The sequence below is a fragment of the Rhinatrema bivittatum genome, chromosome 6 (assembly GCF_901001135.1).
Source record: "Rhinatrema bivittatum chromosome 6, aRhiBiv1.1, whole genome shotgun sequence".
NCBI classification, from domain to species: Eukaryota; Metazoa; Chordata; class Amphibia; order Gymnophiona; family Rhinatrematidae; genus Rhinatrema; species Rhinatrema bivittatum.
Genome location: NC_042620.1, coordinates 33,488,036 through 33,512,697, shown reverse-complemented (window position 1 = coordinate 33,512,697; position 24,662 = coordinate 33,488,036). Strand labels below are relative to the sequence as shown.

Genomic DNA, 24,662 nt, shown 5'->3' with positions numbered 1-24,662 from the left:
CGCACAGGAGACTTACATCCCATTCTAGCCATTTGCCCACTCAACAAGACGCTCAAGAGGGAGAAATTCAAAATGACAACTCTAAAGACCATTCTCCCCTTCATTCAACAGGGGGACTAGATGTGCTCCCTCGATCTCTAGGATGCCTATGCACATATTCCAATTCACCGCTCCTGCTGGCAATACCTATGCTTCCAAATAAACAAATCCCACTACCAATACAAAGTTCTTCCGTTTGGTCTCTCGTTTACCCCACGAGTTTTCACAAATTGTTTAGCAGTGGCTGTGGCACACCTTCACAAAAAGGGCTTATGAATTTTCCCATACCTGGACAATTGTTAATAGTAGCTCCCAATCCTCAGGATCTTCAGAGGGACCTCTGGACCACAATATGCTGTCTCAAAACCTGGGTTTCCTTGTGAACTACGAGATATACATTCTTCAGCCAACCCAGATACTTCAATTTATAAGAGCAAAAATAGCTTCATCCAAGAGAAGGGCCTTCCTGCCCAAGGAGAGAATAAAAAAAATCAATGGACTCAGGGATCTCAAATCCTGTCCGCCAAAGTAACGATCACATATTCAATGAAGAAGGACATACGCTGGTGGCTTCATCCCAAATCTCTAACAAAAGGAGCCCCTCTTTGGCCTCTAACTCATCAATTAATTCTTACCACAGACGCTTCCACCACATGCTGTGGCACACATCTGCTTCAATATCAAACCCAGGGACTATGGTCCCCCGAGGAGTCCTCCTATCAGATCAACCTTCTAGAGCTGAAAACTATTTGCAAAGCACTAATGGTGTTCAAAGATTTCCTAAAAGGAAAACAATAATGATCCATATGGACAATAAAGTCACGATGTTTTACATAAACAAGCAAGGCAGATCAGGTTCGCTGATGCTGTGCAAGTAAGCGACTCTGAGTTGGGAATGGGTGACCAAGCGACCAAGCGAGCCAACGTATCTCCCAGGAATAGTGAACACGCAGGCAGACAAGCTCAGTAGAGTGTTTCATCTACACAAGTGGTCCCTCGATCAAAATGTGGCAAACAGTCTCTTCGGCGAAGGGGAACAGCTTCCATAGACCTGTTTGCGAACCAGTACAACATAAAAGTGGAAGCCTTCTGCTCATCCTTCCCTCCCCGAACCAGGATAACCCAGGATACCTTTCTCCTCTCGTAGTCCAATGGTCTTCTCTATGCTTTCCCGCCAATCCCACTCATTACCCACACAGTTCAGAAGTGCATCCATGACAAGGTGGACATGATTCTCGTGGCCCCAGCATGGCCAACCATGGTACACATATCTAATACAACTATCAGTATGATCACCCAGACCTAGGTTGCCAAGCAACACTTCTAACGCAAGAAGGGGGAACCCTTCTACACCCCTTTCTTTCATCTCTCCACCTCATCACATGGAGATTGAGTGCCAAGACTTAGAACCCTTGGACCTCCCAACAGCTGTTCAGGATGTTCTCCTTTCTTCTCGGACAGCCTCCACTCGTCATAACTATTCCTTCAAATGGTCCCGTTACGTGCTTTGGTGCCAAGAATAGTCACTTAACCCATTTCATTGTTCCCCTAAACTCCTACTCAACTACCTATACCACTTGTCTCAGAGAGGTCTCCAAACTTCCTCAGTTAGAGTCCATCAGAGTGCCATCACAGCATATCATCATCCAGTAGATCGTAACTCCACCGCAATGCATCCATTAGGGTCTTGTTTCATGAAAGGACTTTTACACATTCACCCACCGATACAGAAACCTTCAATCCCGTGGGATGTGAACACAGTGTTAACTGCCCTCATGTCCAGTCCATTTGAACCCCTGGTTACAGCTGAATTGAAGTTCTTCACTTAGAAAGCACTATTCCTAGTGGCAATTACATCTGCCCAATGAATTAGCGAACTGCAAGCATTGGTACATTTTCCACCATATCTTCAGTTCTTCCATGATAAAGTGCTATTGTGATCTCACCCTAAATTTATGCCAAAGGTAGTGTTGGCCTTCAATTTAAATTACTCTATTGCTTACTCAATGTTCTTTCTAAAACTCCATGCTTCACAAAAGGAAAAGACTCTGCATACATTGGACTGTAAACGAGCTCTGGTCTATTACATAGCAAGAACGCAGGCTCACCAGAGATCTCAGCAACTATTCATCTCTTACAATCCTAACAATCTAGGAGAGGCTGTTTCCAAAATAACCTTAGCCAACTGTTTGACAAGTTTCATCTGCTACTACCATGCCAGATCTGCTACTCCTCTTCCTGAAAAGGTGAAGGCACACAAAATAAGGCCCACAGCAACCACACTTGAGAGGTGTTCCCATTGCAGACATCTGTAGAGCCATGAGCCATGCTAACCCACCTACCTCCCTTGCAGACTCTGAGAACTTGAGAAAGTATAATCCATGATCCAATTTTTTGCATTCCAACTGACTCGAACCGTTGATGACTGAGGGATGCGTGCGGGAACTCCCGCACATGATCAGAACAAAAAGCTCTTCTATTGGAGAAGATTCCGACCCGCGCCACCCGATGACGTCGCACCCAATCAGCATGGCTCATTCACTCTGCTATCTATGGAAAACAATGTTTACGATAAGCAGACTTGCTTTTTTGGTAGGGTTTTACTGCCGGAATCATTTATACAGATAGTTAGTGGGAGATGTTATATGAAGACTGATGTTGCTGGGACTCCAGGTAGTACCTTCCATTAATAGGACTTCCAGTGGGTCATGGTTTTAGCTACTGTGTTTCATGAGCTGCAATTGTCTTGTCAAAAAAAAAGCATGAGTGGTTATTAGGCTGCTACCAGTTCTTCAACTGGAATTTTCAAACTGATTATGCTGTCTCCTCCTTTCTTTTGCTAAAGGATTTTGTATCTGCCATCAGTATCAGCCTGCAGAGTTTTGTTCCCATGCTTCTTAAACTCTCTCATCCTGGAACTGATGTAGCAACTTTTTTTTTCCAGTTCTGTACAGAAGAGGAAAATGTTGTGATAAATTGAGCTCACTGGACCTTATTCAATAAAGATTTTTTCTCATAGGCACAGAATGGGTGGGGAGGGGAAGAACTTTTTGAATAAGGCTTATCGTGTCTTAAAAGTGTGTTTGTTATGACTTGAATAAATATATTTTCTATTCCTTACACCATCCAGATGTATGAAACTGGGCCAGGGATAGTAAATTCACAGTTTTATTTACTAAAAAGCCATCAGATATCATCTTACCCCCGTCTTGCTTTTACAGTGATAGCCAAACATTTTCTATGACATTTCTTTCTTCTAGGTGGTGTTTTCTTTGCAGTCCTAAAATGTAAAAAATTCCAGTTAATGGAAATAATTAACTACTAATAAAAATTTGGATTTGCGGTGGCCAGACAGCATGGCCTAAATCTTGCAAACCACTTAAATTTTATTTCATTTTATTTTTTCAGTATCTGAGACGCTGAACCAAATCACACCAAGCCCCAGCAGTGTCCCGGGCGACATGATAAATAGAAGATGCTTAAAAATAGCAGAGAGAAGTTTTTGTAAACCTGTACACTTGGCCGGTGCACGGTTTTGGGGTGGAAAATCTCTCAGGTTTCACGTCCCATGGGGCAGATCGTTTTTTCTGCCTGAATGTCCACAAATTTTGATGTCCACCCAAAAACAGCTGAGGACAATAATAATTCAATGAGCCCCTAACCAAACAAACCTTTAATCACTTCTCAACGGGGGTAGGAGATGGGGGTTGAAAAAACGTTCTCTGTATGCTGTGGGGCGCCCCACGAAGTGTTCTTTGTTGACAAAGAAAATACAGTTCAAAGGTTAAATTATGGATCTGTTAAATAAATTGTGTCTTATGTTTAGGCGGGTAGGTGGGGCAGAGGGCTTGGCAAGAACATTGGTTCTTTTGCAGTCCTTAAAAAATGTCTCTCTGCATGTCCCTGCCTAAAGAGTTTGCTTCAAAGTGTACAGCATAGATTTCCCCTTTAAAGTGTGTTTTTTAAAAACATGGGTGAAGTATATTGAGTAATACATTGAAATGTTTCTCCGTAGTCCAAAAGACTTCCAGTAGTCACATCCTTTTGAAATTTTACTTTCATCGGGGTACCTAATCGTTTTCTTTTGGGATCTCACCGTTTGCAGCAGAATATGTTTTACTCTTGGTTCCAGGTTTGGTCATTTTATTGTAGGTTAGCACTTTCGTGAGCCAGAGTTCATAAGTTCTTTATTTTTATTTTGTCGTTCCCCCCCCCCCCCCAAAAAAGGATTCATAGACCTAGAAGTAATGTATCCAGATTTCCTCTTTACATGTGAAAACATACAATAGATAGAACCTTTTTACGTAGCTGAGTCTCGTTAGAAGGCAGTTTTCAGAGCTGTATACTTGGGTACGCAGGTTCTGCTGAACATTGCTCTCCCTGCCTGAGTAAAAGGTACGTGCAGGCATCCATATTTAGGAGGGGAGAGTTTAGGTAGGGAATAAGCAGCATGTATATATTTTGCATTTTCAAACTTGGAAACCCTCCTGACCCCCCCCCCCCCCCCCTCTCCCCAGGAACGCCTCTTCTCAGTATGGATAAACGTACGCATGTAGTGGCACTATGCACACAGAGGAAGGGACAGTGCTATACCAGGGTACAAATTATATCGCAATGACAGAGAGGAGCACCCGGGAGGAGGTGTGGCGCTTTATGTCCGGGATGGCATAGAGTCCAACAGGATAAATATCCTGCATGAGACTAAATGCAAAATTGAATCTTTATGGGTAGAAATCCCTTGTGTGTCGGGGAAGACTATAGTGATAGGAGTATACTACCGTCCACCTGGTCAAGATGGTGAGACGGACAGTGAAATGCTAAGAGAAATTAGGGAAGCTAACCAAATTGGTAGTGCAGTAATAATAGGAGACTTCAATTATCTCACACAGATACGTTGTAAGCAAAAACTTTTTTATCTTCTATGTGCTATATTTCATTTAATGTAAATTATAGGTTATGGGACCATCATAACACCCACGGTATACAAGCGGATTAGCCTGTGTTTTACCCGCTGCGGGTCATATTTAATCATCAGTCCAAGTCTTTCAAAAGTCCTGTTTTATTAATGAGTATATTTTTTTCTTTTTCTTTTTCTATGAATTTTTCTAAAATTAATGTGGAACAGTACTTCCCTTGTTTGCTGATGGTGCTACCACGCTTCGGAGATCCAATTGCTTAAAAAGGTCCAGTCCTTACTGATGGCGCTACCGCGCTTCAGAGATCCAATTGCTTGAAAAGGTCCAGTCCGACGTACATTTCGCAGAGCTGCTTCAGGGACTGTAATAGACATGATTCTCCTGAACTAAACACTGAGAAGTTTGGTTTATCATATCCACAATATTGTTGTTCCTTATAAGTTTTACTCAAAGAACGTAACCATATGTTTTCTGAAATTAAATGGACAATTTTAGAAATAGTTTCAGCACACTGGAGACGTGGAGATAGGATCAAACGTCTCTGACAATGTGAACAACGATGGATTCACCAATTGCAAACAGTGATTCCTCATGGACTCAACAGGGAGATTGAATGGATTCACTTCATGTGAAACCACTCATTAGTCAAATCAGACAGACATGTGTAGTATGGCAAATCACATATAAGCATCACTGATCTCGCGGTAGTTTCGTTCATACGCCGACAAGAGGAAAAGGCAGCAAGGTTTGGTGAGTTGCGCTTTCAAACTATATCCTAGGGATGTGCATCTCTTCTTTGTTTAATAACATGTGCGATAAAGAAGTGGTTTAAGAATGTTTGTGATGATATACCTGAATTTGCTTCTTGGAAGAAGGATCCAACAGAAGAAAATAGGATAATGCATAATTGTTGGCAAGTTAAATGTAAGAGATTGATAAGACAGGCTAAGAGAGAATTTGAAAAGAAGTTGGCCGTAGAGGCAAAACCTCACAGTAAAAACTTTTTAAAATATATCCGAAGCAGAAAGCCTGTGAGGGAGTCAGTTGGACCATTAGATGATCGAGGGGTTAAAGGGGCACTTACAGAAGATAAGTGTTGTGTCCGTCTGTTCCTGACGCCCTCTCTCTGCCCTCCTTACCTCTTTGGCACCTCCCTCTTCGCCCGCGGGAAGATTGGCTGCCGCAGCGTTCCTCTGCCGAGGTCCTCCGGCGTCCCTGGACTGGCTCCACGCTGCTGACCGCCATGTTTCCTGGAGGCCTAGGGGCGCGTGCGCGTGGTGCAGCCCCGACTGAAGTACCAGCGATGGCGCGAACCTTGGGGGCGTCCCCTGAAGATGACGTCACCCGCGACGGATATTTAAGGTCTTAGAATTTGCTAACACAGCGATTTAGCAAGGATATGGATACGGATATGGATAAGGATTAACTATGGATTGTCCTCGTTCTATCTAAGCTACTGTGCCTCCTCGGACTAACCAGAGGTACCCGCTGCTCGGGGGCCTCACTCCCTCTCTTACTTTGTAGATTGCAGTCTGGAACCGGTACTCGCTCCTCGAAGGCCCTTGTTCCCGGACTTATTTATTTATTTATTTATTTATTGTTTTTGTTATACCGAGTTTCATGACTGGCATCACATCAACCCGGTTTACAATTAACAATGTGTGAAAAGCATAAGGTAACGTGATAACAATATTCCCAATGGAACTGTGAACTTTAAATACAGAGAATCAATTGAAGGGTGAGAAAGTTACAATAAAACAATAAAACAGGGAAAATTAACTTGGAGCTGGAAGAGGGGAGAGATTGAACAATGCAATATTTACTTCTTCGAATTCACTTCTGCCTGGAAGTCAGCACTGCCTACTACATCTGTGAGTTACCATCACTCTCTCAGAGCTTTCCCTGGAACCAGGTACTCGCTCCTCGAGGGCCTATACATTCCAGCTCCAGGGCTTCTATGAGACATTGTGTGAGTCTTACCATCAGGTTCGGTACATGAACTCTGCTTACCCTGTCAACTCACTATATTTCAGTTTCTCTACAGCTCAGCCTCCAGGGATCGCTGTTCCAGCTTCTGAGGGACCATAGCCCAGCTGGGCATTCCAGCTCACTACTACCACCTCTGGTAGTTCAGTATACTGTCTAATAAAAGAACTAGTGTGTGTCTGTCTCCATACTCTGAGCCTGACCGGTGGTCCCTCTCGGGGTCTTCCCCGGGGGCATGGTCATCTGCCACTGGTCCAAGGATCCACCCACAACTCAAACCAAGGGTCCATCAAGCCCAGCATCCTGTTTCTAACAGTGGCCAATCCAAGCCATAAGAACCTGGCAAGTACCCAAAAACTAAGTCTATTCCATGTTACCGTTGCTAGTAATAGCAGTGGCTATTTTCTAAGTCAACTTAATTAATAGCAGGTAATGGACTTCTCCTCCAAGAACTTATCCAATCCTTTTTGAAACACAGCTATACTAACTGCATTAACCACATCCTCTGGCAACAAATTCCAGAGTTTAATTGTGCATTGAGTAAAAAAGAACTTTCTCCGATTAGTTTTAAATGTGCCACATGCTAACTTCATGGTGTGCCCCCTAGTCTTTCTATTATCCGAAAGAGTAAGTAACCGATTTACATCTACCCGTTCTAGACCTCTCATGTTTTTAAACACCTCTATCATATCCCCCCTCAGCCGTCTCTTCTCCAAGCTGAAAAGTCCTAACCTCTTTAGTCTTTCCTCATAGGGGAGCTGTTCCATTCCCCTTATCATTTTGGCCGCCCTTCTCTGTACCTTCTTCATTGCAATTATATCTTTTTTGAGATGCGGCAACCAAAATTGTACACAGTATTCAAGGTGGGGTCTCACCATTTAGCGATACAGAGGCATTATGATATTTTCCGTTTTATTCACCATTCCCTTCTTAATAATTCCCAACATTCTGTTTGCTTTTTTGACTGTCGCAGCACACTGAACCGACGATTTCAATGTGTTATCCACTATGACGCCTAGATCTCTTTTTTGGGTGGTAGCACCTAATATGGAACCTAACATAGTGTAACTATAGCATGGGCGATTTTTCCCTATATGCATCACCTTGCACTTATCCACATTAAATTTCATCTGCCATTTCGATGCCCAATTTTCCAGTCTCGCAAGGTCTTCCTGCAATTTATCACAATCTGCTTGTGATTTAACTACTCTGAACAATTTTGCATCATCTGCAAATTTGATTACCTCACTTGTCGTATTTCTTTCCAGATCATTTATAAATATATTGAAAGTAAGGGTCCCAATACAGATCCCTGAGGCACTCTAATGCCCACTCCCTTCCACTGAGAAAATTGTCCATTTAATCCTGCTCTCTGTTTCCTGTCTTTTAGCCAGTTTGTAATCCACGAAAGGACATCGCCACCTATACCATGACTTTTTACTTTTCCTAGAAGCCTCTTCCATCTCTGCCCATTCCTAGAAGCCTCTTCCACCTCTGCCCATTCTTGTGACTGTTCCGTCACCGGCGATACAGTTGTCTGTTGAAGAATTACACCACCTTTGGACCTTCAACCGGCAAGCGCTGATCAAAGCCAACCAAGCAGCCAAAAGGTTTTCTGACCGTCATCGGAGACCTAGTCAACCCCTTAGACCTGGTCAGAAGGTTTGGCTAAGTACGCGGTTTATCCGATTGAAGCTGCCATCAAACCGACTTGCTCCTCGTTTCATCGGTCCATTTCCGATAATCTGCCGCGTAGGCGCGGTAGTCTATCAACTTCAGCTTCCACCATCCCTCAAAATTCACAAGACCTTTCATGTGTCACTTTTGAAACCTCTGGTATTGACATGGCCATCCAGAATGCCTTCTGAACCACAGCCTCTCTCATCCGAGGATGATTCCACCTATCAAGTCCAAGAAGTGCTGGATGTCAGAAAACGCAGGAGGAGGTGGGAATATCTGCTAGCCTGAGAAGGATTCGGACCTGAAGAAAATACTTGGAAGCCCCTTGCCAACATCTTGGACAGAGATCTTCTCGTTCATTTTCACCGAACTCATCCTTCCAAACCAAAACCCCCGGGGAGGCACCCTAAAGAGGCGGTTCTGTTAGGCGCCGCAGGCAGCCGCTCCTACCTCCAGCCTAGGCATCAGCAGCCGCGCTGCGGCAGGGAGTCACTCCCGTTGCAGGTCTCTGGCCTTCTCCTCCCCTGCAGTCCCTGCCGCAGGCTCAGCACAGCCCTCCTCGATGGATGGAGGCTTTCCGGTCCTCCTCTTTGCGGCATCAGGCCACAGACCTCCGCTACTGCAGCCCATGTCAGGCAGAATGCTCCCTAGATGCCTGGCCATGCCCCTGGAGCTATTCTTAAAGGGGCAGGCCACATTAACTCAGCTCAGCCTCTTAGATGACGTCAGGACCCAGGTACTATTTAGGGAAGCCTCCTCTTCCTGTTCCTCGAATTGGCAACGAGTCTGCTTGCTTCGGTGAGTTTGTCTGTGCCTCTTGTGTCCTTGTTCCTGCCTTTCCGAGTCCTGTTCCTGCCTTTCCGAGTCCTGTTCCTGTTGCCCCTTCTACAGCTCCTGGACTGATTCTCTGGCTTCTGACCTTGGACTGGCGATTGGCGATTCTCTGGCTCCTGACCTCGAACTGGCGATTGGTGATTCTCTGGCTTCCGACCTCAGACCGAATATCAGTAAATCCTTCATCTTCTCAAGGGCCCACCTAAGTCCAGCCGGCTCTATGCACCCAAGGGATCAACCTGGGTGGAACGGGGCTGGTATTGGCGAAGCTCCAGCCGGCCCTTGCTTCAGTTCAGCCTCGCCTCCTGACAGTGGGGGCCTGTGGGAGTTCGCTCCCTCACGTAGTGCCAACTCCCCCTCAGGCAAGGGGTCCACATCTCCTCAGTCAACACAACAGATGGACTGGGTGAACTAGTGAAAGTATTGACAAACTTGTGATTTCAAGTATGTACATAAGTATTTTCAAAAAGATATACATGCATTCTTTAAAATATACCTGCCTCTGTGTACAAATCAGGGTTTTTACATGTACATGTTATTTTTTCTATGCATAAAATTTACATGTGTATTTTTATAAACTAGGTTGAGAAAGTAAGTGCTTTTATTGCTTCGCAAATATTTGCATGTACTGAGCTATATTTTTCTATAAAATTATAAAACATTTTTGAAAATTTTTATTTTTGACTTTTGTTTTTAATTACTTTGATTTTTTGTTTGTAAAATTATTTTAAGGTCATGAAAAATCAACACCAGTGGTGTACTTTAAATTGGTAAGATAGAGAGATAAGTTTACAGTGAACTCTTTTTGAGCAAACGTACATCACAGATGTTAATTTCTCCTTATCTTTAGAAAATTGTATATAAAAATATCAAAGCAATTAAAAAACAAAAGTAAAAAAAAAAATTGTTTTGTTTAAAGTTTTATAGAAAAATAAAAGGAAGAGCTAAGTGATTACAATTCTTTTTGTTAGGGTACAGTATTGGTAAACACAGGTTACACTAGCAGTGAAAGAGCACTGATTTATCACCTCAAGTGAGGAGACTGAGCAAACAGAAGGCTGGCTCTAGCATTTGAAGAGGACTTTATTATTATTTAGTTAAACTCAGTATCGGTTCTCACTAGAATCCTGCTCCTTCTTGCTAGCTCTAACACTGCTGAGGAAAAAGAAGATGAAAGCCTGAAAATTAATGCTTGGAGCTTTCAAATACTACCCCCCTCCCCTCCCCCTGCCCCATCCCTACAGCTGTCTGCTCTGAAACTTTTATCCATGCAAATAAATCCATGTTCAAAGAACTTTAATATGGTAGCAACTTTTGCAGCCTGCGAAATGAAGTGTGTTGCATAGTCATCCCCCATCATTCTTGTGAGATAAAACACTGGCAAGTCAGTGCAGTAATATATCTACTGAAAGGAAACATTAAAAGGACTTTTTTTTTTAATGGGAGGCATTTCCAGAAGGCATCCGTGGCATTCCTCTGCAAAGGGAAGAATAAGTGCTTATCACCATATATGGCGACACTATTAAGTTTTTAATATAAACGTGCATGTGCTGAAGACGCCCGGGGATTGGTTGCCCTCTTTGGTGCAGGAGGGGGGCACTCTTCAGATTTTCTTTTTAGTAATGTTAAAAAGCCACCCTTGAATAAATAGCAAACTACATTTGGAAGGCTTGAAAAGTTTTTAAATCTCTCTTCTGGAACCTTTTACCGTGCTTGGATTTTAAACCTTTTTATGTTGTTTTTTTTGTTTTGTTTTTTTCATTGAATTTATGAGATTTTTTTAAAGTAGGTTTCCCTATTTGGTCTATCACATAATGAACAGTTGTTTAGGGAGTGTTATGGCCCTTTGCTGATGTGCAGGAACATGCACAGATTTAATCTTTCTAAGAGCAGACCTGACCAGAGGGAAGGAAGGAACGCTGTCTGATGGATATTTTTGTGCAAGTCTGTTTTTGTGATGCCTCATACAGGTTCTCTAAAGAGAAAGCTGTAGATAACCTGTCCCTAGTGCATACTCTGGTAGGAGACTCGGGGCTTTGAACAAGCAATTCCACAGCAAGAGAAAACTGGCAGACTGATTTCATGTCATGGGCCAAGACCATTGGGGGGGGGGGGGGGGACATAATTTAATTATGGCATGCTCCGTTGTTTTCCTTCAAAAGAAAAAACATTTCTTGTGATTTGATTCAACTTGCAGGAACCCAGTTGGAGAATGCAGCTGCCAGGTGTCTCTGACGCTGAGCAAGGGTTCAGCTTGCAGAGAAGGAACAGGCAAAGTGTAAGTACTGTACGGTTCCCAGGGACCGCATGTGTGGGTTCTATTTTTTGCTCTGCTAATTCTCTGCCCTTCCAGACCCTGGCTGGCCATGACTCAACTTAATCCCCAAATGTGACCCAACAAATTGTTTTCATCATGCAGCTGAACCATAGTGCACAGCCCCAGTGCAGGGATCTTTTTTGTCTGTGCCCTTATATGGTCACTGAAGTCATCACTGATGCAATAAAATAATGAACTGTGCTCTCCTAATCACCCTCCTCTTCTATAAACACATTTCATCCTTGCTCTGAGCTTGTTCCCTGAGGTTTAAACCAGCCCTTTCTGTTGCTTCTTTCTTTTCTCTGCTGAGCACAGGAGGAGGGAGGAGGCCAGCTCCAAAGGGAAAGAAGAGAGAGACAGCAGTGATCATGGAGTGGTAACATTTGACAGGATCACTGGTGGCGTAAGGAGCCCCGGGGAGACCACTGAAGCCCAGGAGGAGCAGGACAACGTTCGAGGGTTGCTCAAGAGACGGACTGAGATCAGGGAGCACACAGAGGACAAGCACAGGCAGCAGGAAGCGGAGCAACTCGATTTCCGCAACGTTTTGGGAAAGAAAGTCAGCACCAGAAGCTTTTCCGAGGAGGAGCTGAAAGAGATCCCAGCAGAGCAAATGGACTTCCGCGGTAACCTGCAGCGGCAGGTCAAACCCAAGGCCCTGTCGGAAGAGGAGAGGAAAGTCCACGGTGCCCAGCAGGTGGACTTCCGCGCGGTACTGGCCAAGAAGGGCACCCCAAAGCCGTCCGCGCCGGAAAAGGCGCCCAAGCCGTCCAACCCGGATTTCAAATCCGTGCTTGGATCCAAGAAGAAACCACCAGCTGAAAATGGAAACAGCATTCCTAATGCCCAGGATTCCAGACCAGTTAAGAAAGAAGAGGAGAAGAGCAATGACATAAACTGTGAGCATGGCTGTTCGGCAGTGGAGGATGGAATCATCGAGAAGAAAGCCCAGAGCGAGGGAACCAAGCCATCGATTCTGGAGAAGCTCAAGGATACTTGTGTGGTCGACGGTGAGAAACTGGTGTTACAGTGCCGGGTTTCCTCGGATCCCCCTGCAGCCGTCACCTGGACGTTAGACAGCAAGGTCATCAAGTCATCGAAGTTCATCGTCATCTCTCAAGAAGGTAAATGAACCCATTTTCAGTTTCATGCATTGTGAATTAATTATTCCTTAAAAGAAAAGAAGTATGATGACGGTAATGCTGGAATTACTTAATTACAATTACTGCTGAACTTGGGAATGATTCCAAATGTTACCATGCTGCTTCTGATTTCTTTCCCAGCCATGTATGCAGCTGCGCATTTGTTGTTTAGCATATTTGCTGCAAAGCTCTTTCGGCAGCTTGGCTTTAAGAGTTTACAGATGTCATGTGTTCACATGATCTAACATACTGGGTCTTTCCAACCGGACAGTACCTTCTTTCACCAAACTTCTTAATCGTTCCATTTGAAAATTGCTCCTTCTTCCCCACGCACCCCTCATCAAACCAGCTTCTAATATATGAGAAATATATATGCTGCTTCTGTATTTTATGCTGGATATGCTCTTTGCAAGTCTCCCGACAGTGAAATATCCTTCTAGCATGAGACTCTGGAGACTTTTACAGGTCTTTGTTGCGCGTGGAACTTGATGATTCCTCTTATCAGGACCATTATTTTACAGAATCCTGTGATATTTCAGGTTATTGGCTCGAGACGCTTTTAAGCTTGTGGATCTGAAACTGAGCAAAAGGCTGATATTTGGTATACTTAACCGGATAGGTTCAGGCTTAACCAGCAAAGTGGTGCTCTTTCAGTATTCAGATGCATCCAGCAGCTGCCACTTAATCCGGATCAGTGAGGGGCAGGAGGGGGTGTTCCAGGGTGGAGCTACTTATCCAGCTAACTTAAAGCCTCATTTACTAAGCATTTTTCCCATAGACACAGAATAGGAAAACATTTTTTTAGTAAACCAGGCTCTTAGTTGAGTAAGCACTGATAATCAGCCAGATGTTAGATCTCCTATTCAGCTGCTGGTCTAAAGTTAGCTGGATAAACTTATCCAGTGGAGGAGTAGCTTGGTGGTTAGAGATGTGGGCTATGAACCAGGAGATCTGGGTTCAAATCCTACTGTTGCTCCTTGTGACCCTAGGCAAGTCATTTTACCCTCAGGTACAAACTTAGATTGTAAGCCCTCTGGGGATAGGGAAATACTTACAGTACCTGAATTTGAAATGCTGAAAAAAGTGTGAAAAGCAGAAAAAACAATTAATTAAAAAATATATTCAGTGGCATGGTCACACCACTGGAAGTCTCAGCCAAGTTAGCCAGAATATCCAGCTAACTTGCTTAGCTGATAGCAGATGAATATGGACACTCCCCCCCCCCCCCCCCCAAGAGTTTAATGCAGTGAATTAGCATCTCATTCTGTTACTGTGTGAAAAAGCAGCTAGTGGTGTATTACTTTGGTAAAAGAAGGTACTTATTAATTCATTTTCCAAGAAATAATTTTCTCATTTAAATCTAATTTAACTCTCCCCCTTTTTTTCCTTTCAAAATGGATCACTAATATGATGCTAGACAAGTCGGGGTCATACAAAAACTCCTAACAACTGTAATGCACGTGAAGATGTATTGCTCAGCCTTGATGAATTATTTTTCTCTCATAGCAGGAGAAATGGAGAGCTCCATATTTAAAAGCTAGTTACACGGATAACCTAGTTATTCATCTCAATGGCTTACCCGACTATATTTAGCCTTTATCTGGTTAAATTCTAGCCGGGTAAGAAGGCGGTGATCCATGGGTGAGCAAGAGGAGCGGGCTTAGCCGCTTAACTTATGCAGTTAACTTTGGTCGGGCCACAGGACTGTCCTAAAGTTAGCCGGTTAGACCGTGCGGCTGAATATATCCTGCTAACTAGACGAGCCGCACAGCGGCTGAAAATGGACCCCGGTGTTTCATGCCACTTCCAATTATCACATAAGATTTCCAAAAGAACAGTAATTAGTGACTAGTAGCCTGTAGGGCTCAGTAGCCCAATCTGAGTTAATCTTTGTTAGCTTAAAGACCTGCTTCAAATTAACTTTAGATAAGGTTTATGACGTCAAAGAATAACAAGCCAGTTGAATAGCTTGGTTGACATAGCGCTTATGGTGCTGAGCACCTGGTTATAGAAGGTCTAGCTTTTTCCACATTGCTCATTGTACATATATTTATTTTATTTATTTATTTAACTTCTTTTACTATACCGACACTCAAGACCAGGTCTTATCGTACCGGTTTACATTAAAACATGGGGAAACCAATTAACGTATAAGTAGAAATGAGAAGTTACATTAAAACAGGGAGAGTAATAACATGGATGTCGGAAGATAGGACAGAATTAAACAATAACAGAAATGGGAGATCAAGAATCAACCAATAAGTTAACCAATAAGTTAACCAATATAGCAAGAAAACAATGACCCTGCATGAGTGCCAGCTTCACTGCTGGTTATCCCTGCTCTGAGCTATGAGGCAGGGCATCTGCAGATCTTTTTTTCTTATGGGATCAAGCCGAGACATGGAAGTGATTCCTTAAGAACCCGGGGGAGAACGGGTTGTTACACTCAACTTGGTCCTCACTGACCAACATCAGCGTGGAGGTGCTTTGTCTTGGAGGAGACTTTCTATGTACCTCATTTTTTTGGTCAACACATTAGATCATCTGGTATGATCCTGGGGAAGGAGGGGAAAGAATGGATGGGGAGGAGAGATCCTGCGCTAACACACTTCTGTGTAGATAACTCTCTCAAATAAATGCACTCATTTAAATGACTGTACTGAAAACCTAAGCTCGTGATTTACAAAAGCATTTACACGCTTAAAACTGGGCTTTACAGGTGAAAATGTACTTTGCCCTTGGAAGTGGGCTTTTGAAAATTTCTACAATATGAGACAGTTTTACCCACAATAAGTGCCCTTAACGCAGAAAAATGGCTTTTGAAAATTGCTTCAATAGTATGTTACATTTACCTGCATAACCCCTTTGAAAATTCACCTGTAAGGGGGGGCATTCATCATGCCACAATCCCTTTTTAAACTGATGTTTAAAGTCATGACATATGCTAATACGTAGCATTTAGCAGAGTGTTTGTTTTGTTTTAGGGGCATTTTTGCCTTTCTTTTTGGAGTTTTTTCCACTCCCTTCCCAATTTTCTTGACCTCTCCAGGATCTGTTCCTGTTCATTGGCCTGGACTAGTGGAGAGAGAAGGGGAGGGCCTGGACTGAGAGCTGAGATGCCATGATGCCTGACCACTGCTGTTTTCTTCCCCCTTTCCCATAGTTATGGGACCGCCTGATAGGGCTCTTGTAGAAACCTTACACAAGCAACTGCCCCCTCTTGGAAGGTCCGATATTGAACTCTTAGCCTAGGCTGAGTGATTATATAGTAACGTAGTAATGATGGCAGAAAAGGACCAGATGGCCCATTCAGTCTGCCCAGCAAGATTCTTATTTATTTATTTTATTTGGCATTTTTTAATACCAATATTCATGTAAAAAAATTACATATCACTTCGGTTTACAGTAAAACGAGAACAAGCATGTAAGAATGCATCACATCAAACAAGGGATATAAGAACTGGGATCAACAGAACCAATAAATAATAGGCTCTTCAAGAGAGCAGGAGATTAAAAGGGACAAAGAGTCATAGAGTCATATTACTGAGAGATTATGTTTATATCTTATGGTTATATCTGCTGCTCCATGTAGGATACCCCCATGTTTCTCTGAAGGGTAATAGCTGCCGTTCTATGTAGTTACTCCAACTGTCAAACCCATAAATTACTGCTAGCAACATTTTTACTAGGTAAAGAGCCTGCTTGATAATTCAGACAATGCTACTTGATGTTCTTTGGTTTGCGACTTACCTGTGGAAGCAGTCCTGTGCTTTTTCCCTTATGTCTGCAAGTCAGTACCCTAGACTGTAAATATCAGGGCCCATGTTGGTTGTTGGCTGTATCCAGTTCCCCTTTTACCCTTCCTTCCCCCCCCCCCCCCCCACCTGCTTTCAAAGCAGGGAGTGATGTTGCAGTTGCATCAAAGCATCAAGGCTTCTTTTAAGGGTAATAACTGCTGCTCCATGCAGGTTACCCCCATGCACCCTCTTCTTCATTTCCATCCTCTGGCCTTTAGGGATCCACAGTGTTTATCCCATTTCCCTTTGAATTCGTTGACTGCTTCCTTCTCTACCTTCTCTGGAAGAGAGTTCCAAGCATCTACCACCCTCTCTGTGAGGAAATATTTCCTGATGTTGGTTCTGAGTCGTCCCCCCTGGAGTTTTGTTTCGTGACCCCTAGTTCTACTGTTTTCTTTCCAGTGGAAAAGGTTTGAAGTTTGTGCTCATTAAAACCTTTCAGGTATCTGAAGGTCTGTATCATATCACCCCTGCGCCTCCTCTCTTCCCCAGTATACATATTCAGATCCTTCAGCCTCTCCTCACAAGTCTTCCGATACACACCCCACCTTTGGGTCACCTTCTTCTGGACTCCCTCTGTCCTGCCTCTATCCTTTATGAGATACGCTCTCCAGAGCTGAACACAGTACTCCAGGTGAGGCCTCACCAAGGACTTCTGCAAGGGCATCACCACCCCCTTTTTCCTTGCTTCATCATGACATATAGGGATCATGAGAAAGCAATATCTACTTCCTCCACTACCCAAGAACTCTGATATCTCTGTAATTCTCTCATACCCAAATACGTTTGAGCAGAAACAGGCTCAAGACTTAAATCCAGGCCTCCTGATAGACTACTGATTACCAGCTTGACTTACATGGTAGGTTTTACTGTACATAAAGTGGTGTAGGGTAGCCGTGTTAGTCCAGTTGAATGCATGGAAGTAAAGGTTAACCCCAAAAAAAGTTATAGAAACATAGAAACATAGAAACATAGAAATGTCGGCAGAAGAAGACCAAACGGCCCATCCAGTCTGCCCAGCAAGCTTCACATTTTTTTCTCATACTTATCTGTTTCTCTTAGCTCTTTGGTTCTATTTCTCTTCCACCCCCACCATTAATGTAGAGAGCAGTGATGGAGCTGCAACCAAGTGAAATATCAAGCTTGATTAGTTAGGGGTAGTAGGGGTAGTAACCGCCGCAATAAGCAAGCTACACCCATGTTTATTTGTTTTACCCAGACTGTGTTATTCAGCCCTTATTGGTTGTTTTTCTTCTCCCCTGCCGTTGAAGCAGGGAGCTATGCTGGATATGCGTGTAGTATCAGTTTTTCTTCTCCCCTGCCGTTGAAGCAGAGAGCTATGCTGGATATGCGTGAAGTATCAGTTTTTCTTCTCCCCTGCGGTTGAAGCAGGATATGCATTGAAAGTGAAGTATCAGGCTTATTTGGTTTGGGGTAGTAACCGCCGTAACAAGCCAGCTACTCCCCGCTTTGTGAGTGTGAATCCTTTTTTCTTCTCCCCTGCCGTTGAAGCAGAGAGCTATGCTGGATATGCGTGAAGTATCAGTTTTTCTTCTCCCCTGCCGTTGAAGCAGGGAGCTATGCTGGATATGCATGAAGTATCAGTTTTTCTTCTCCCCTGCCGTTGAAGCAGAGAGCTATGCGTGAAGTATCAGTTTTTCTTCTCCCCTACCGTTGAAGCAGAGAGCTATGCTGGATATGCATTGAAAGTGAAGTATCAGGCTTATTTGGTTTGGGGTAGTAACCGCCGTAACAAGCCAGCTACTCCCCACTTTGTGAGTGCGAATCCTTTTTTCCACATTTCCTCTTGCTGTTGTAGCTTAGAGTGATGTTGGAGTCACAGTAACCATGTGTATGTTTATTGAATAAGGGTATTATCTCCAGGCAGTAGCCGTCATTCTGGCGAGCCACCCACTCTTTATTGACGGCCTCTTGATTTTATGGATCCACAGTGTTTATCCCACGCCCCTTTGAAGTCCTTCACAGTTCTGGTCTTCACCACTTCCTTCGGAAGGGCATTCCAGGCATCCACCACCCTCTCCGTGAAGAAATACTTCCTGACATTGGTTCTGAATCTTCCTCCCTGGAGCTTCAAATCGTGACCCCTGGTTCTGCTGATTTTTTTCCTATGGAAAAGGTTTGTCGTTGTCATTGGATCATTAAAACCTTTCAAGTATCTGAAAGTCTGTATCATATCACCTCTGCTCCTCCTTTCCTCCAGGGTGTACATATTTAGATTCTTCAATCTCTCCTCATAAGTCATTTGATGAAGACCTTCCACCTTTTTGGTCACCCTTCTCTGGACCGCCTCCATCTTGTCTCTGTCTCTTCGGAGATACGGTCTCCAGAACTGAACACAATACTCCAGGTGAGGTCTCACCAAGGACCTGTACAAGGGGATAATCACTTCCCTTTTCTTACTCGATATTCCTCTCTCTATGCAGCCCAGCATTCTTCTGGCTTTAGCTATCGCCTTGTCACATTGTTTCGCCGACTTCAGATCATTAGACACCATCACCCCAAGGTCTCTCTCCTGCTCCGTGCACATCAGCCTTTCTCCCCCCATCGAATACAGTTCATTCGGATTTCCACTCCCCATATGCATGAGGTATTGTTTTAATTATTTTTTGTGTTGATAGTATCAGCTTTCTAAAAGCCCCGCATTTTTCTAAAAAGAAAAAAGAATAGTTTTCTTGGAATATACACAGCTGGCGTACAGAGGAGAAGGCTGAGATTGATAGAGTATCAGCTATGGCCCTAGACTTGCTCGTGCATGGCATGATGACATGAGCAATTATTTTCCCTCGATATTGTTGTCTATGATGTGCCTTCCGCTTTTCTTTTCCCAGGAGTGCACCATGCACAGCTTCCAGTATTTTTCCCGGTTTTCTCCCACACATGCCATTTCATACACAGATAAAATGTTAAAGATGTATCTTGTGGCCAAGAGACCAGGAATCATTCAGCCGTCTAAGGAACTTGCTGCCTTCTGCTAGTCAGGAGTTTTTGCCATATAAGTAGGAGAAAGATGACTTTATTCCACTGGGACTAGCAGTGGTATTTATGGTTCTCCATCACTTGCAGGCCCAGTTGGCCTGAGAAGCAGAAATCAGAAGCAGAGACGGAACAGGAGGTTTCCCTTGGAGCAGTGCTCAGTGCACATGTCTAAGAACAATTGAATTTGAAGAATAATATGCTGTGTTGGTGCTACAATAAATTAGCTATTTTCTTCCTGAAATGCTGGAAAAATTATACAAAAATCATGTATTCTGTGATAAATAACTGCTAAACTGCAGAAAAGGAAAAAAAACCTTAAATATGATTTACTTAAAATAGATATTTGTATTGTAATCTTTATAGACTGTGGTACCTTTTATTGGACTAATAAAAAATATTGAATTATAAAGGAAACAAACACTTTTGCTCTTGGGTTCATTTGGTCCCATGGTTATTACTACTTTTCCCTTCCTTTCACATTGAAAAGATTAGGGAGAGGCTGTTGCAGGTTCGCTGTGTGTGGGTTTGATAAAACATAAAGTCACAAGGCCGTTCTCCCCCAGGTGCTTCCCCTCCCGACAGGGTCCGCCACTTCAAGACAGAAAGCAGCATCCTGCAGGCCCCGCTACTTAAGAAAACACAGAGCCATACTCACTCACACTCTGGGTCTACACAGGGGCCATAGCAGTGGCTCAGTGGCAGTGCTGAGTTTGATCCCCAATTCAAGCCTTCCACTCCCCGATTCGGCCAGGTCAGGGGATGCAAGAAAAGGCCCCCACAGGCCTTGGAGGGGGAGGGGAGAGAGAACTCTAATCATCATGCAGCAGCGACACCTACTGGCCAGGTTTAAGGTCCGTGATTGCAGGGCTCTAGAAGGAGCCCCGAGGGACTATCACTGCAATGTTTGGACTGAAGTTGTAAAGGGATATAAAATAGGGGGCAACGTCCCTGGCTAATTGTGAATTAAGATTCATGGTACCGGTGCCAGCTCTGGTTCCTCACCGTGGAAGAAATTTATAATGAGGATCCTGTAGAACACAACAGAGAAGCATATGGTATTAATGAGATGTGTTCATTGTATTTAATGTTTATGTAATATATAGGTGCTATTTGTTATATATTTGTTGATTCGTGTGTATTATGTATGTACTTATGTGATCAGCTATGGACAAATTTAAAATCTGGAAGTTGTGCAATATAAGAATTTTAAAATAAACAGTTACAGAGCAACATGCAGGAGAACATGGGAAAGGCAAACATCAAATCTGTGGAATGGCCTGAAGTAACAACAGAAGAGCTGGAAACCAAGTTAAGAAGAACCCTGGCACTAATGGAGTATCCCAACTCTTGGCTGAAATATTTAACAGCAATCTACAGATCAGACAGGCAGAACCTTCACCGCAATGACTAATAACAGGAAAGGAGGTCCCAAATAACATCCCCCAAGACTATCGAACTGCAATCTGCAAACTTGGTCACTGCAAGAGATGCAGATAAACCGAACAGTCACGTAGACGTCAATAGCAGCTGACTGTAGGGATCAACGGTGGTTCTGGAGAAGAAGGGAAGGAGCCAGGAACTAAGAACTTCCATAACTAAAGGATCAAATTCACTACCAGCTGTTGTGCTAACCATACAGTGCTGGCCCTGTAAATCTGTCAGAAATCCACAGTCACTCTATGAACATTTGTGGCAAGCCACGAACGTTCTCAAAATTTGCCATGAAATTCCCTGGCTTACCACAGGTCACCACAGACTCCTGGAAGGCGTGAAAGGGTCGGCATACTGCACACATTTCTTCATTGCTGCATGGCGTGGGAGGTAGAGGGAAGGTGGTTACTGCTGTCTCCGCACAAGACATTTCCTGAGATAACCGTGCGATAGCCCTTATGAGTGAAGGGATCAGACTTTCTTAGAGCAGGTTGCCCAAATATAATTCCGAGATGGATTCAACTACAAGTGAGGGGTGTTCTGTGCAGTCCCCTTCATGTGACCTACATATGCCTGCTGGGCATTCAGGAGGACTGGTCTGTTAGCAGAATGAAAAAAGAAGGTGATAACACTATAAAGATCCAACACAAGTCTTTCCTAGAAAAATTTGGATAATTGCATTTAGCGTCAAGTTTCGACATGAATTAAAACATTTGCTTGCTTTGACTCTGACACCTAAGATTTAAAGGAAAGAGTTTATTTAATCTGAAGTTTGCGTGGGAGCTGAGCACAGCACGGCAGGATTCTTTCCACGAAGTTGCATACTTGCCAGGATCTGATAGATGGCAGGACTGAGTGAGTTGAACATAAAAGCATCCCACTGGGATCATCAGAATGGCGTTTTTTTGTTTTGCTTTGCTTTGTTTTTTCAAAACTCTGGGAAAAGAAGCTCTTTGGTGGAGGTCACCAAGGGTCTTTCTAGAGGAAATACCAAATGATTCATGAAGCAAGAACTTGGCTTATGGCCTTAGATCACAAGACTAAATAATCTCTCTCTTTCTCTTCAAGAAAATCTGTTCAGGTAAAGAATGATGAAAAAAACAAAAGAATAGGCAGACAAAATAAAATACCTTTCACATGGTGATGCTGCCTAGAATCTTTTATATTTTCTTTTTCAAAATGGGTTATACCTGCCATTGCGCCATATAGTACCCATGTATCCAGCATAATAGAGTCACATGGTAACCCAGTAGATGGCGGCAGAAAAAGACCAATTGGCTCATCCAGTCTGCCCAGTTCTTCTGTCCACATAGTGGGGTGCAGCCCCACTGCCAGCCACAATCTGGACCACCTGCATATATATATCACTCTTTATACGGGACAGCTTTTGTCTTCCTCCTTGGTACTCCCCTTTCTTGGGTAGACGTGTGTATCCATAAGGGGTGACTAGATGGCGCACTTGCTATATGTTGTTATGGGCCAATCTGTTATTAGGCCTGTGTTTTAGAGTTTGAGGTCAAAAGTGCATTTCTATATCTCACATTAGGAGTGTCTGGTTTCCTGTGGGTGTTAGTAAAAATTCCTGGGGGGAATGGCCAGTAGGAGGAGACATTTAAGTAGCCCCATCCCCTAGGGCGATGTCAGTGTGGGATTTTTCTAAAAGGTTATAAGTTTTACATTTTTTTGTTATACTGGGAAAATTCCAGAGAAGTGGTTCAAGAGATGGCCCAAGGTGGGAGTGTGATGGTTGTGAGTGGCTTGAATAGTGAAAGCCAATAACAGGGTGAGAATGTGTGGTATAAAAGGGAGTGTTTGACTTTTGCAAGGGATCGGTCACTGAGGAAGGAGCTCGGGAATGAGAGTGTTTGGAGGGTCCAGGCCCCAAGGTGTCAAAGGAGGAGCAACCAGGGCTTCACTCAGAAGTGCTACCAGTGTAAGGAGTGTGGACAGAGATGGGAAAAGACAACTTGTGGATTATAAATCTTCTGAAAGCTCCCATCAGCTTTCCTGAGAGAAAAGGATATTTGGCAGAGATGTGTATACCTGGGAGAGAGAGGAGTGCTGCGGAAGTCGAGGTGCAGTGATAAAAGAAATTTGGATTTGGAATTTATACAGGGGAACTATACTGGGAGTGGGGGAGTGTCTGAACCTAGGGGAAGAGGTCTCTCCTGGTTACTTCAGCACAGGGCTCAGGATTGACATTGGTCCAACGAACCGGAGGTGCACTGCAGTCTCTGGAGCTGCTCCTGCGGTAAGATGCTTGGATTTTGAATTACTTCAGAAGTGAGACTGTAGTTGGTGTGACTTCTTTGACAGAGAGGAAAAGTTTACCGGAGACCCCTCCAGGGGCATTTGGAAAGTGTTAACAGAAAACTGGGCCTCTGTGAAGATCTGTGATACAGAGACTGGGGTGGGGGGAGATGAGCCTGGACCCCCTAAGTTCTGGAAGCATGAGAGTACAGGGGAGGTGAACCGGAGCCCGTTAAGTTCTGGGAGTGGTCTAGTAAGGTGCAAGTGCAACTGCTAAGAAGTGATAACTCATGAAGTAACATTCTGGAAATGTGACCATGCTAGAAAGGAAATGGACTAAGAGTGTGGACTGGATTTTGAGGTTCTCTCTATTGCTAATGTGAGGTGTGTTTTTTTTTTTTTTAAATAAATCTTTCTGGTTTTTTGGAGCACAAGAGCAGTGTGGGCATTGGCTTTATTGTAGGAAGTCCTCAACCCAGGTTGGCTCTGCAGGGAAACCTGCCCCCAGCCTAATGCGTCAGAGACAATTTACCCCACCCTGGGAGAGTTACCCCATTGCTCCCCAGGGGTTGGGAAGGTGCTCTGTTTGAAACAGGGATTACATGAGCATACCAGATGAAATGTGAAAAAGAAATGAGAGAGAGAAAACAGAGACATGAAGACACTTTCTTAAAATCGTTAAAAAAACCTAGAAACATGAAGGCAGAAAAAGACCATATGGCCTATCTAGTCTGCCCATCTACACAACTGCTCAGTTCTGCAGTCCCTACCACTCCTTCAAAGATCCCCTGTGCTTGTCCCATGTTTTCTTGAATTTGGATACAGGCACTATCTCTACCACCTCCATTGAGAGGCAGTTCAGTGCATCCACCACAATCTCTGTAAAGAAATATTTCATTAGATTACTCCTTAATCTACCTTCTTTCACCCTCATCCCATGTCACCTTCATTCCAGAGTCTCCATTTTGTTGAAAGAGACCCACTTCCTGTGGATTAATACCTCTGAGGTATCTAAATGTCTCTATCATATCTCCGCTATCTCACCTTTCCTCTAGAGTATACTGACCATTTTAGTATCCACCCTCTAGACCGACTCCATCCTGTTTTATCCTTTTGAAGGTGCGCTCTCCAGAATTGTACAAGGTATTCCAAGTGAGGTCTCACCAGAGACCTATGCAGAGGCAACATCCCCTCCCATTTTCTACTGATCATTCCTCTCCCCATGCAATCAAACATATTTTTGTCTTTTGCCAGCTCTTTATTCACCTGTTTG

At 43.6% G+C, this 24,662-nt stretch overlaps 1 protein-coding gene across 3 annotated transcripts in view; it reads left to right on the top strand.

Moving 5' to 3' along the window:
• Positions 1 to 24,662, top strand: part of MYLK (myosin light chain kinase) — a 741,434-nt gene that overhangs the window by 496,730 nt on the left and 220,042 nt on the right. For all 3 annotated transcript variants that reach the window (XM_029605228.1, XM_029605226.1, XM_029605227.1), the window contains 2 exons: positions 11,653 to 11,733; positions 12,088 to 12,896. In XM_029605228.1, the coding sequence (XP_029461088.1) occupies positions 11,653 to 11,733; positions 12,088 to 12,896 (890 nt within the window). The remainder of the gene's footprint in view (positions 1 to 11,652; positions 11,734 to 12,087; positions 12,897 to 24,662) is intronic.